The 13,547-nt window shown below is 38.4% G+C and overlaps 1 protein-coding gene across 3 annotated transcripts in view; it reads left to right on the forward strand.

Annotated features, from left to right (window-relative positions):
* Positions 1 to 13,547, forward strand: part of OPHN1 (oligophrenin 1) — a 692,544-nt gene that overhangs the window by 297,894 nt on the left and 381,103 nt on the right. For all 3 annotated transcript variants that reach the window (XM_055565218.1, XM_055565216.1, XM_055565219.1), the window contains exons 6-7: positions 1,233 to 1,334; positions 12,375 to 12,485. In XM_055565218.1, the coding sequence (XP_055421193.1) occupies positions 1,233 to 1,334; positions 12,375 to 12,485 (213 nt within the window). The remainder of the gene's footprint in view (positions 1 to 1,232; positions 1,335 to 12,374; positions 12,486 to 13,547) is intronic.

Genomic DNA, 13,547 nt, shown 5'->3' on the forward strand with positions numbered 1-13,547 from the left:
TTGGGTTGTTTGTTTTTCAGGTATTGAGTTGTATGAGTTGCTAGTATATTTTGAAAATTAATCCTTTGTCAGTTGTTTTATTGATTTTCTCCCATTCTAAGGGTTGTCTATTTACCTTGCTTTTAGTTTCCTTTGCTAGGCATAAGCTTTTAAGTTTAATCAGGTCCCACTTGTTTACTTTTGTTTTTATTTCCATTACTCTAGGAGGCAGATCATAGAGGATCTTGCTTTGATTTATGTTATCGAGTGTTCTGCCTATATTTTCCTCTAAGAGTTTTATAGTTTCTGGTCTTACATTTAGGTCTTTAATTCATTTTGAGTTTATGTAAAAAGCACATTCTTTACAGATAAGAGGTCACTCAGTTTTGTCCTGGCTTTCTGCCCAGCAATAGATTGCCTCTAGAAATAAACCATGGGTGAGGTATATTTTTTTCCTGTGTGTCACTTGCTTTGCCTCATCTAATACTTGGCATGCTATAGGTACTCAGTGAGTTTAGATTTCCTATGTGACAACGCAAGCTTTTTACATGAATTTACCAGTGTGGTGCTGAGAGGATTGCAGGATGTCAGCATTAGTCTGTGACAAGCTAGCATTCTTAGTGCTCCTTTGGAGACTGTGTGGTTTCTATTACTTGTTGTGCTGAGAGGCAGAGAGCTTAACACAAATAACGAGTGAGTCTTCCATCCCTCATAAGGCTTTTCAACTCCTGATTTTCAGTTAAGCCTTGCAGGATTTTTCCATATCTTTAACATCATCTTTTAATATGTAGTACTGAAATGCTTAAGCAGTATCAAAGAACTTATAATTTACAGAGTCAGTCTTAGATTCCAATTTTCTTGGGAATGATTTACTTTTTATTGGACTGTCTAAATGCATTATAGATTAACATTTGAAAGGCATATTCACTGTTGACTATTGTGTTCCTTCTTCTTTTCAAAAATTAATGTAGTTTATACATGTGAAAAATATTGAGGAGAAAAAAAAATTAACTGGTATACAGGTGAATTTTAAGTGCCATTGTCTGAGCATTAGCTCCCAGAGCCTTTAGCTATACCAATAGGAACTACCCTTTGCATAGGTGAAGTTGTTCAAGGTTATATTTGAAGAAGCTGAAACTGCTGAGACAAAATCCTGACTTGCTTTTTTGACACTGTGTTGTTCATTCTTATTTCTGAGCAGATTAAATTAAAATCACAGACATCTTACTCTTTACCTTCTCTCCCACCTCTAGGAGCGGAAAAAGAAATTTGAAAAGGATGGAGAGAGGTTTTATTCCTTGCTGGATCGGCACTTACATCTGTCTTCCAAAAAGAAAGAATCTCAGTTACAAGAGGTATGTTCAAAAAGCCTGTCCCTGCCTTCTATTACCAGGTATGCCTTGGTACATGGCAGCTTCCTATTGCAAGGGTTTTCTCTTACTCTGCCTCAGCAGAGAACCATGTATAATGGTTGTGCTTGCAGATTCAACTATGGCCAGGGTCTCAGGACTCCTGAGTTCTTAAGTCAGCTCCTCCACAAACTCACAGTGTGACTTTGGATAAGATATTTCTTTCCTGGCCTCAGTTTCTCTGTCAAAGGAAGTGCGGTACTACTCACAGATCCCTTCCAGTTCTAAGTTTGTGATTCCAGATGAGGTTATAGAGTTAAACTAGCATTGTAGGACAGAAGAAGATGGTGAAGGAGTAAGATGGGGCGATCACCTGCCTCCCACAAATACATAAAAAATTCATCAGAATATGGAACAAGTCCTACAGAACAGCTTCTAAATGACAGCAGAAGACTCCAAACCTCCAAAAAAGCAAGCAAATCTCCTTAGAATGAGGTAGGACAAAGGATAAACACACACACACACACAAAGACAAAGGACTTCAGGGCGGGAGCTTGTGTCCCAAGAGAGGTAGGGAGTCATGAAGGAGGAAAAGTTTCTGAGCACTTATAAAGCCCCTCACAGGCGGGACCAAGGGGGGAGCTGTGAAACTTCAGAGTGCTGTGCAACAGCAGCGACTCAGAAGGCAAAATACTGAGAAAGCTGCCTAACAGCACTTCTCAGCCCATAAGCAGCTTACAAGCCCCAACCTGGAATGGGGGAGTGGCCATGCAGGGAGTCAAGGCTCCAATGAAGATCCCAGGGAGAGGAAGGGGGCTGGTGGCCTTGATGATGTGTGCTTAGAGTGCTACTTTGACAAGGTTGTGGAATTAGACATGCCTGCCACTGCCAAAGCCAGGAAAGGTTCTGGAAGCAACAGACAAAACACTGCTGATACATTGCCAGTCCCAGAGGTTGCAGCTTGCACCAGGCCATGAGCAGGCACAGGTTACTGCCCACACCTTGCAGGGAGCTTTAACAGCTTGGCTCTTTCTAGAGACCCATGAACTGGGGTCCCTAGACCCCAGTTTTCTCTGGGAAAATTCACAAGCTGCCTTAGACTGTAACAGCATCCAACAGCTTACTACTTTCATAGGCATTCCCCTGTACAACTCATATGTGGCTGCCATATCCTCCTCTCTCCCCAGCCCAAGAGAGCAAGTGAGCATTAATGAGCCTCAGCTTTCACTCTCTTGTGTCCAGGTGGGGAACAGACTGTGGACTCTAGGAGAAACTGTGAACTTTAGGAGCTACTATGAACTGAATTGAGGCCAGATGTGAGACTGACTCCATGCTGCCCACAAGTTTCAGAGACCTTCCTGGAAGTATTAGAAGACTTTGGTGTAGGTTTCACTGAGTATTCTGGGCTGCTGAGTGTTGCCTTTACCACTAGTATAGGGAACTTGTCTTTTGCATTGTGTGGCTTGTGAGGTCTTGGAGCTTCAATAGGCAACGAGCCTGAACCCCTGAGGTAGAGACGCAAGCCCAAGGCTTTGAACCACTAGAGTATACCTGACCCTAGGGAACATTAATAGATAAGAGACCCTGAAAGGCCTCCATCTCAACACCAAAGCCAAGCCCATCCAAAGGACAGCAAACACCAATACCCACCCCATGCTAATCCTTCAAGAAAACAGAAACAAAACATTACACACTAGCAGACAGGCTGCCCAAAGCGACACTGAACCCATAGACACCCCAAAACCTACTGGTCATGGTGCTACCCATCAGAGAGATGAGATCCAGTTCCATCAACCAGAACACAGGCACAAGTCCCCCCAACCAGGAAACCTTTACATGGCACTGGTCCAACCTCATTCATGGGCGACTGACTCCACAACTAAGAATAATGACCTTGAGACTTTTTTCTTTTTTTAAAAATCACAATCTTTATTTCCATTATATACTTCTACCTCTGCACTGGCCTTCTGTGGTGCTGTGGATTTTTTTTTTCCTTTTTGAATTTTTTGTTTTTCTTCTGTTTGACTGTTTTTAAAAAATTATTCTTTTCCTGCTGCAGTTGTTTAATATATTTAAATAATTTTTACATACTTCTATTTAACCTCATTTTTCTTTTTTCTTCCTTTTCTTTTTCTTTTTTTTCCCCTTATTTTATTCTTTTTTCACCGTGTTTGTTAATTTGTTTTGTTTTCTTTGCTTTATTCCCCAATTGGCACTCTGCTTTGATTCTGTTTTCCAGTTTAAGTTTTAATTGGCTCTGTTTTCAATTGGTTAATATCATTTTTGGTTTCCTTTGCTTGCCAAGTCAGTCTCTTGTACTTTCATTTCTTTGGAATATTTTTGTTATGTTTGTGTATGTGTTAAGTATGTGTATGTGTATATGTTCCACTGTTTTTGTAATTATCTGTTTGATTTGTATTTACCATTTGTCTGGGTTTGTCTTTTGTTTCTTTCAGTGTTTTGTTATTCATCTCTGTGTGTTTGTTTTAATCCCATTTAATGCCATAACAAACAACTTGAGGAATCTCAGTCCCCTGACCAGGGATTGGGCCTGAGACTTTGGAGTGGGAGTACTGAATCCAGGACCTCAGAGTGCCAGAGAACTCCTAATCCCAGGGAGTATTAATTAGTGAGAAATTCCATGAAGGCCTACACCTGTATACAAAACCTAGAATCACACAGCTGCAGGCAACCAGTGCAGGATGCCTCACCCAAGCAACAAACAAGACAAAAACACAAAAACAGTCATCAGCAGACAGGATTCCCTCAGACACTCCAAAATATACCACCTCACACAACCCTGCCTATCAGAGGGGGAGAAAATGCAGGCACAAGTCACCCACAACACGAAGGCAACACAAACCACTAGACCAACATTAACTATTGAGGGCAGAACCCAAAAGGAAGAAGAAATACAACCATAAAGCCTTGGAAAAGAAGACCTCAAACACATTAAGTGAGAAAAAAATGAAAAGACAGAGAAATACAGCACAAATGAAGGAACAAGGTAGAATTTCACAAGACCAAACAAATGAAGAGGAAATAGGCAAACTACCTGAAAAAGAATTCAAAGTAATGATATTAAAGATGTACCAAGGCCTCAAAAATAGAATGGAGAAAATGCAAGAATAAATTAACACACTTAACAAGGACCTAGAGGAAATAAACAAATGAATAGCACAATTACTGAAATTAAAAGTACTCTGGAAGTAATCAATAGTGGAATAACTGAGGCAGAACAGATAAGTGAGCTGGAAGATAGAATGGTGGAAATAACTGCTAAAGAGCAGAATAAAGGAATGGAATCAAAATAATTAAGGATAACCTCAGAGACATCTGGGACAATGTTAAATGTACCAACATTCTAATTATAGTGGTCTCAGATGAAGAAGAGAAAAATAAGGGGTCTGAGAAAATTTTTGAAAAGGTTATGGTTAAAAAAAAACTTACCCAATATGGGAAAGAAAATAGTCAATCAAGTCCAAGAAGCGCAGAGAGTTCCATACAGGATAAATGCAAGGAGAAACATGTCAAGACACATACTAATCAAACTAACAAATAGTAAATACAAAGAAAAAAAATTAAAAGCAGCAAGGGGAAAGGAACAAGTAATGTACAAGGGGAAACCCATATGATTAACAGCTGATCTTTCAGCAGAAACTCTGCAGGCCAGAAGGAAATGGCAGGATATATTTGAAGTACTGAAAGAAAAAAAAAAAATCCATAACCAAGATTGCACTACCTGGCAAGGATCTTATTCAAAACTGATAAAGAAAACAAAAGTGTTACAGACAAGCAAAATTTAAGTGAGTTTAGCACCACCAAACCAGCTTTACAACAAATGTTAAAGGCATTACTGTAGGCTATGGTTTTTCCAGTGGTCATGTATGGATGTGAGAGTTGGACCATAAAGAAAGCTGACCACTGAAGAATTGATGCTTTTGAACTGTGGTGTTGGAGAAGACTCTTGAGAGTCCCTTGGACTGCAAGGAGATCCAACCAGTCCATTCTGAAGGACATCACCCCTGGGTGTTCTTTGGAAGGAATGATGCTAAAGCTGAAATTCCAGTACTTTGGCCACCTCATGCGAAGAGTTAACTCATTGGAAAAGACTCTGACGCTGGGAGGGGTTGGAGGCAGGAGGAGAAGGGGACGACAGAGGATGAGATGGCTGGATGGTATCACTGACTCGATGGACATGAGTCTGAGTGAACTCCAGGAGTTGGTGATGAACAGGGAGGCCTGGTGTGCTGCGATTCATGGGGTCACAAAGAGTCAGACACGACTGAACGACTGAACTGAACTGATAGGCAAGAAACACAAGAGAAAGAAGAGACCTACAGAAACAAACCAAAACAATTATGAAAATGGCAGTAGGAACATATATAAAAATAATTACTTTAAATGTAAATGAATTAAACACCACAACTAATAAACTCAGACTGGCTGAATGGATACAAAAACAAGACCCATATATATGATGTCTACAAGAAACGCACTTTAAGATCTAGCGACAGATAAAGACTGAAAGTAAGAGGATGGAAAAAAGATATTCTATGCAAATAGAAATCAAAAGAAAGCCAGAGTGTCAATTCTCATATCAGACAAAACAGACTTTAAAATAAAAAATATTACAAGAGATAAAAAAGGACAATATATAATGATCAAGGGATTAATCCAAGAAGACATAAAAATTTTAAATATTTATGCACCCAACATTGGAACACCTCAATACATAAGGCAAACTCTAACAGACATACAAGAGGAAATTTACAGTAACACAATAATAGTAGGCGACTGTAACATCCCACTTACACCATAGGACATATCATCAAATAAGAAAATTGAAAAGGAAACACAAACCTTAATTGAAATTTTAGACAAAATGGACCTAATTGATATATTCAGGACATTCCATCCAAATGCAGGAGAATACACTTTCTTCTCAAGTGAACATGGAACATTCTCCAGTATAGACCACATCTTGGATCACAAATCAAGCGTAAGTGAACTGAAGAAAATTGGAATCATATCAAGCATCTTTCCTGACCATAACACTGTGAGACTAGATATCAGTTACAGAAGAAAAAAGACTGTGAAAGCACACACATAGAGATTAAACAATACATTTCTAAGTAATGAATAGGTTACTGAAGGAAGAAGGGAAGTTAAAATATTCCTAGGTAAAAAATGACAGCAAAAATATGACAACCCAAAGCCTGTGATATGCAGCAAAAGCAGTTCTAAGAAGGAAGTTTATAGCAATGCAATCTTACCTCAAAAAAATAAGAAAAACATTGAATAGACAAATTAACTTTACACATCAAGTAACAGCTGGAAAAAGAATAACACAAAATACCAAAGTTAGTAGAAGGGAAGAAATCATAATATCAGAGCGAAAAGAAATGAAGGAAACAATAGTAAAGATTAATAAAACTAAAAGCTGGTTCTCTGAGAACAGAAACAATATTGGAAAAAACCATTGTCCAGACTCATCAAGAAAAAAAGGGAGAAAAATCAAATGAACAAAATTAGGAATGAAAATGGAGAGGTTAGAACAGGAAAATGCAGAAATACAAAGGATCATAAGAGATAATTAAGAGCAACTATATGCCAAATATGGATAAACTGGAGGAAATGGATAGATTCTTTGAAAAGTTCAGCCTTCCAAGATTGAACCAGGAAGAAATAGAAATTATGAATAAACCCATCACAAACACTGAAATTGAAACTGTGATAAAATGTCTCCCCAAAAAACAGAAACCCGGGGCCAAATGGCTTCACAGAATTCTGTCAAACATTTAGAGAGGAGCTAATGCCTATTCTTCTGAAACTCTTCCAAAAAATTGCAGAGAAAGGAATACTTGCGAATACATTCTGTGAGGTCACCATCACCCTGATACGAAAACCAGACAAAGACATCACACAAAAAAAGAAAATTACAGGCCAATATCACAGATGAACATAGACACAAACACCCTCAACAAAATTCTAGCAAACAGAATTCAACAAAAGATTAAAATATCATACACCATGATCAAGTCAGGTTTATCCCAGTTATGCATGGATTCTTCAATACACACAAGTCAATCAATGGGAGACATCATGTTAATAAATAAAGAGATAAAATCCTTATGAAAATCTCAATAGATGCAGAAAAATTTTGACAGAATTCAATACCCATTTATGATAAAACTTCAAAAACTGGACATAAAAGGAACTTTACATAATAAAGGTCATATACAGCAAACCCACAGCAAACATTATTCTCAATGTTGAAAAACTGAAAGCATTCCCTCTAAGATCAGGAGCAAGACAAGCCTGCCTACTCTCGTCACTATTATTTAACATAGTTTTGGAATTCTCAACTATGGCAATCAGAGAAGAATGAGAAATAAAGGGAATCCAGATTGGAAAGGTGACTGAGATTGGAAAGGAAGAAATGAAACTCTATTTGCAGATGACATGATATTGTATGTAGAAAATCCTAAAGATACTATAACAAAATTATTAGAGCTAATCAGCAAATTCAGTATCACAGGATACAAGATCAATACACAGAATGCCTACCATCAAAAAATCCACAAACCAGTGCTGGGGAGGATGTGGAGAAAAGGGAATGGTCTTGCACTGTTGGTGGGAATGTAAATTGATACAGACACTATGGAGGACAGTATGGAGATTCCTTATAAAACTAGTAATAAAACTACCATATGACCCAGCGATACCACTTCTAGGCATATACCATGAGGAAACCAAAATTGAAAAAGACACATGTACCCCAGTGTTCACTGCAGCACTATTTACACTAGCTGAGACATGGAAGCAACCTAAATGTCCATTGACAGATGAGTGGATAAAGAAGCTGTGGTACATATATACAATGTAATATTACTCAGCCATAAACAGGAATGTGTTTGAGTCAGTTCTAATGAGGTGGATGAACCTAGAGCCTATTATACAGAGTGGATTAAGTCAGAAAGACAAAAACAAATATATATTACACACACACACATATATATGTGTATATATATATATACACACATATATATGTATGTGTATATATATATATATATATATATATATATATATATATATAGAATCTAGAGAGATGGAACCTATTTGCAGGGCAGAAATGAAGACACAGATATAGTGATGGATGTATGGACATGGTGGAGGGGAGGAAAGAGAGGGTAAGACAAATGGACACAGTAGCATGAAAGCATCTATGCTATGACTTGTAAAATGGATAGCCATTGGCAATTTCCTGTATGACTCAGGGAACTCAAACTAGGGGTCTGTAACAACCTAGAGGGGTGGAAAGGGTGGGAGGTGGGAAGGAAGTTCAAGAGTACAGGGACATATGTATACGTATGACTAATTCATGTTGATGTTTGGCAGAAAGCAAATCAATATTGTAAAGTAATTATTCCTCAATTTGAAAAACTGAAAAAGATAACTAGCATTGCATTTGATAGGTCAGGAATAGATATTCTTTTTTCTATGAGGTTTTCCAACAGTAAGTTTTTTATTTTAGGTTCTGCACTAGGTCTACAATCACAGAAAACTAAACAAACTGATCATATGGATCACAACCTTGTCTAACTCAATGAAACTATGAGCAATGCTGTGTAGGGCCACCCAAGACAGATGGGATATGGTGGAGAGTTCTGATAAAACATGTTGGACTGGAGAAGGGAATGGCAAATCACTTCAGCATTCTTGCTGTGAGGACCCCATGAATAGTATGAAAAGGCAAAAAGATGTGACAATGAAAGATGAACTCCCCAAGTTGGTAGGTGCCCAGTATGCTACTGGAGAAGAGCAGAGAAATAGCTCCAGAAGGAATGAAGAGGCTGAGCCGAAGCGGAAACAGTGCCCAGTTGTGCATGTGTCTGGTGGTGAAAGTAAAGTCCTATGTTGTAAAGAACAACATTGCATAAGAGCCTTGGATGCTAGGTCAGTGAATCAAGGTAAATTGGAAGTGTTCAAACAGGAGAAGGCAAGAGTGAACATTGATATTTTAGGAATCAGTGAACTAAAATGGATGGGAATGGTCCATTTAATTTAGATGACCATTTTATTATATTGTGGGCAAAAATCCCTTAGAAGAAATGGAGTAGCCCTCACAGTCAACAAAAGAGTCCAAAATGCAGTACTTGGGTGCAATCTCAAAAACGATAGAAAGATCTCAGTTTGCTTTCAAGGCACACCATACATCACAGTAATCAAATGTATGCCCTAACCACTAATGCCAAAGAAGCTGAAGTAGAGCAGTTCTATGAAGAACTGCCACACATTCTAGAACTAACAACAAAAAAAGATGTCCTTCTCATCATAGGGGACTGGAATGCAAATGTAGGAAGTCAAGAGATACCTGCAGGAACAGGAAACTTTGACCTTGGAGTACAAAATGAAGCAGGGCAAATCTAACAGAGTTTTGCCAAGAGAACACATTGGTCATAGCAAACACCCTCTTCCAACAAAACAACAGATGACTCTAAGCATGAACATCACCAGATGGTCAATACCAAAATTAGATTCATTATATTCTTTGCAGCTGAAGATGGAGAAATTCTAGTCAGTCAGAAAAAAGACCTGGAGCTGACTGTGACTCAGATCATGAACTCCGTATTGTAAAATTCAGACTTAAATTGAAGAAAGTAGGGAAAACCACTAGACCATTCAGGTATGACCTAGATCAAATGCCTTATGATTATACAGTGGAAGTTACAAATAGATTCAAGGGATTAGATCTGATAGAGAGAGTACCCTAAGAACTATGAATGGAGGTTCATAACATTGTATAGGAGGTGGTGATCAAAACCATCCCCAAGAAAAAGAAATACAAAAGAGCAAAATGGTTGTCTGAGGAGGCCTTACAAATAGTTGAGAAAAGAAGAGATTCAAAAAGCAAAGGAGAAAAGGAAAGATATACCCATCTGAATACAGAGTTCCAAAGAATAGCATTTCTTTGCCAATGTCTTAGAAGTGTTCTTTTTTCTTAGAAGTGTTCCATGTGAGTAAAGTCAGATTGTGTGAGCTCCACAGAACTATCAGAGTCTCACATTACTTTGCCAGCAAAGGTCCGCCTAGTCAAGGCTATGGTTTTTCCAGTAGTCATGTATGGATGTGAGAGTTGGACTGTGAAGAAAGCTGAGTGTTGAAGAATTGATGGTTTTGAACTGTGGTGTTGGAGAATACTCTTGAGAGTCCCTTGGATTGCCAAGAGATCCAACCAGTCCATCCTAAAGGAGATCAGTCCTGAGTGTTCATTGGTAGGACTGATGTTGAAGCTGAAACTCCAATACTTAGGCCACCTGATGTGAAGGGCTGACTAATTTGAAAAGACCCTGATGCTGGGAAAGATTGAAGGTGAGAGGAGAAGGGGACTACAGAGGATGAGGTGGTTGGATGGCATCACCAACTCAATGGATATGAGTTTGGGTAAATTCTGGGAGTTGGTGATGGACAAGGAGGCCTGGTGTGCTGCAGTCCATGCAGTAGCAAAAAGTTAGACATGACTGAGCAACTGAGCTGAACTGAACTGATGCTGGTTCTTTAGACTGTGTTTGTTCGTGTATTTCACTTTTTTGTACACTTTGTAACATTTTGTTGAATGATGAACATGATGCCCTGGGTAAAAGGAACAGAGATAAAAGGATGTTATTATGTGGTTTTATGCTTTATGGCAGAAAGTGAAGAGGAACTAAAAAGCCTCTTGATGAAAGTGAAAGTGGAGAGTGAAAAAGTTGGCTTAAAGCTCAACATTCAGAAAACGAAGATCATGGCATCCGGTCCCATCACTTCATGGGAAATAGACGGGGAAACAGTGGAAACAGTGTCAGACTTTATTTTTCTGGGCTCCAAAATCACTGCAGATGGTGACTGCAGCCATGAAATTAAAAGACGCTTACTCCTTGGAAGAAAGTTATGTCCAACCTAGATAGCATATTCAAAAGCAGAGACATTACTTTGCCAACAAAGGTCCGTCTAGTCAAGGCTATGGTTTTTCCTGTGGTCATGTATGGATGTGAGAGTTGGACTGTGAAGAAGGCTGAGCGCTGAAGAATTGATGCTTTTGAACCGTGGTGTTGGAGAAGACTCTTGAGAGTCCCCTGGACTGCAAGGAGATCCAGCCAGTCCATTCTGAAGGAGATCAGCCCTGGGATTTCTTTGGAAGGAATGATGCTAAAGCTGAAACTACAGTACTTTAGCCACCTCATACGCAGAGTTGACTCATTGAAAAAGGCTCTGATGCTGGGAGGGATTGGGGGCAGGAGGAGAAGGGGACGACAGAGGATGAGATGGCTGGATGGCATCACTGACTCAATGGATGTGAGTCTCAGTGAACTCCGAGAGTTGGTGATGGACAGGGAGGCCTGGCGTGCTGTGATTCATGGGTTCGCAAACAGTCGGACAGGACTGAGTGACTGATCTGATCTGATCTGATTTGATGCTTATCTGACTAGGATTTAGACTGTGCTTAATTTTCTGTAACTGCTCTTGCTAGAAGTGAAAATCTCCTCTGGTATCTTTGTGTTTTGTCTTCCCTATTGTCTTTGGATTTTTTTAAAATTAATTAATTTATTTATTTTACTTTACAATATTATATTGGTTTTTTAAGAGATCTTAAAATCTGACGCTTGTTGCAGCAACAGGCTTCTGTTTCTGGGCTTCTGCTCTGATAATTTCGGATTCTCTATATTCAACTATCTATCCAATTTTTGAGACAGTTGTTTTTCCTTTGACTTCAGTGGTCTGTTGGTTCTAAGAAGAGTAGTTGATTCACAGTTTAGCTTTTCCTTGTATGAGGATGAGCACAATAACTTCCAAGCTTCTTATTTGTTAGGCCAGAAACCGGATATCGTGCATCAGTCACTTTTTCTATCTTGGCTTCATGTTCCCTATTTGTAAAATAAAGGGATAATATCACTGCTTGGTCGCATAATTCTCTTCCAGCCCTAGCATTCTGTTGAATCCATAAACACTGACTTGCACGAATGACTATGCCAATATGTGACATTTATTACCCTTCTTCTTTAGGCAGACCTCCAGGTGGACAAGGAAAGGCACAATTTCTTTGAGTCGTCCCTCGATTATGTTTATCAAATACAGGAAGTTCAAGAGTCTAAGAAGTTCAATATTGTGGAGCCAGTAAGTTCTAATGATGAATGGTCTAAAATATTTACCAAATGTCAAGTAAATGTAGAGAACTTTGATTATAAAATTGGAGTCTCGAAGAATATGAATATAGTCAATTCTTAATAATGAATGTCAAAGAAATAGACACACTGGGTTGTGTTATTCTTGCTCTCTAACCAATGTTCTCTCACTTGTCCTCACTCTTCCCCACCTTCCTTCCTCCTCCAATTTTTTCTATAGCTATGATTTTTCTTTATATTTCTTTTCCTCCTCTCCTTTTTCCTGTTCCTTGCTTTTTCTGTCACCCTTCATTTTACCTTGTTCTCCTCCCTTCCTTCCTCTTACACTTTCATAAGGTTTCTGAAAATACCCATCATATCCCAGACACTGTTCTAAGAATGCATGTTTCTTGCATTCAATGACTTCCCATTCTATTTTTACTTCTATCCTTTGAATATTTTTCTAATTAATTATCCTTAATATATTATAGAAGATGATGTACTGTGGTTTGATAAGCATTTTGATTTTTAGCAACTTTCTTTTTTATTATAAAAACAATGTAAAAAAAGTTGCAGAAAAAGCTAGAAAAAAATTTTAATATATGTAAAACAAATACAACATATCCCCCATTTAGAGATGATCACTGTTAATATTGTGGTGTTTACCCCCTAAATTCTGTGTGTCTGTTATATTCTTTTGTCTATCTATTGTGTCTATGTACTTGTTGGTGTGGGTGTGTGTACACATGTGTATGTGTGTGTACACATAAGCATGTATATCTGTGTACATGTTATCTGTGATCACAGCTGTATGTATCTGTATATGTACAAATTTATATGTAAAAATGTATAGGTACATTTGCAAACAAATATTTATTCATTTATCCAATAAGCATTTATCGAGCCTCTGTTATATGCAGGCACTGTGCTAAACACTGGGTATCGTACAGTGAAAAAGACTCAGTTTCTGTCTTTGTGAAGACTACACTTTCATGGGGTGGAAAGAAGGATACACATAAATAAAATAATTTGTGTTATGCTGCTGTTGCTGCTGCTAAATCACTTCAGTCATGTC

This window comes from Bubalus kerabau, chromosome X, assembly GCF_029407905.1.
Source record: "Bubalus kerabau isolate K-KA32 ecotype Philippines breed swamp buffalo chromosome X, PCC_UOA_SB_1v2, whole genome shotgun sequence".
Taxonomy (NCBI): Eukaryota; Metazoa; Chordata; class Mammalia; order Artiodactyla; family Bovidae; genus Bubalus; species Bubalus kerabau.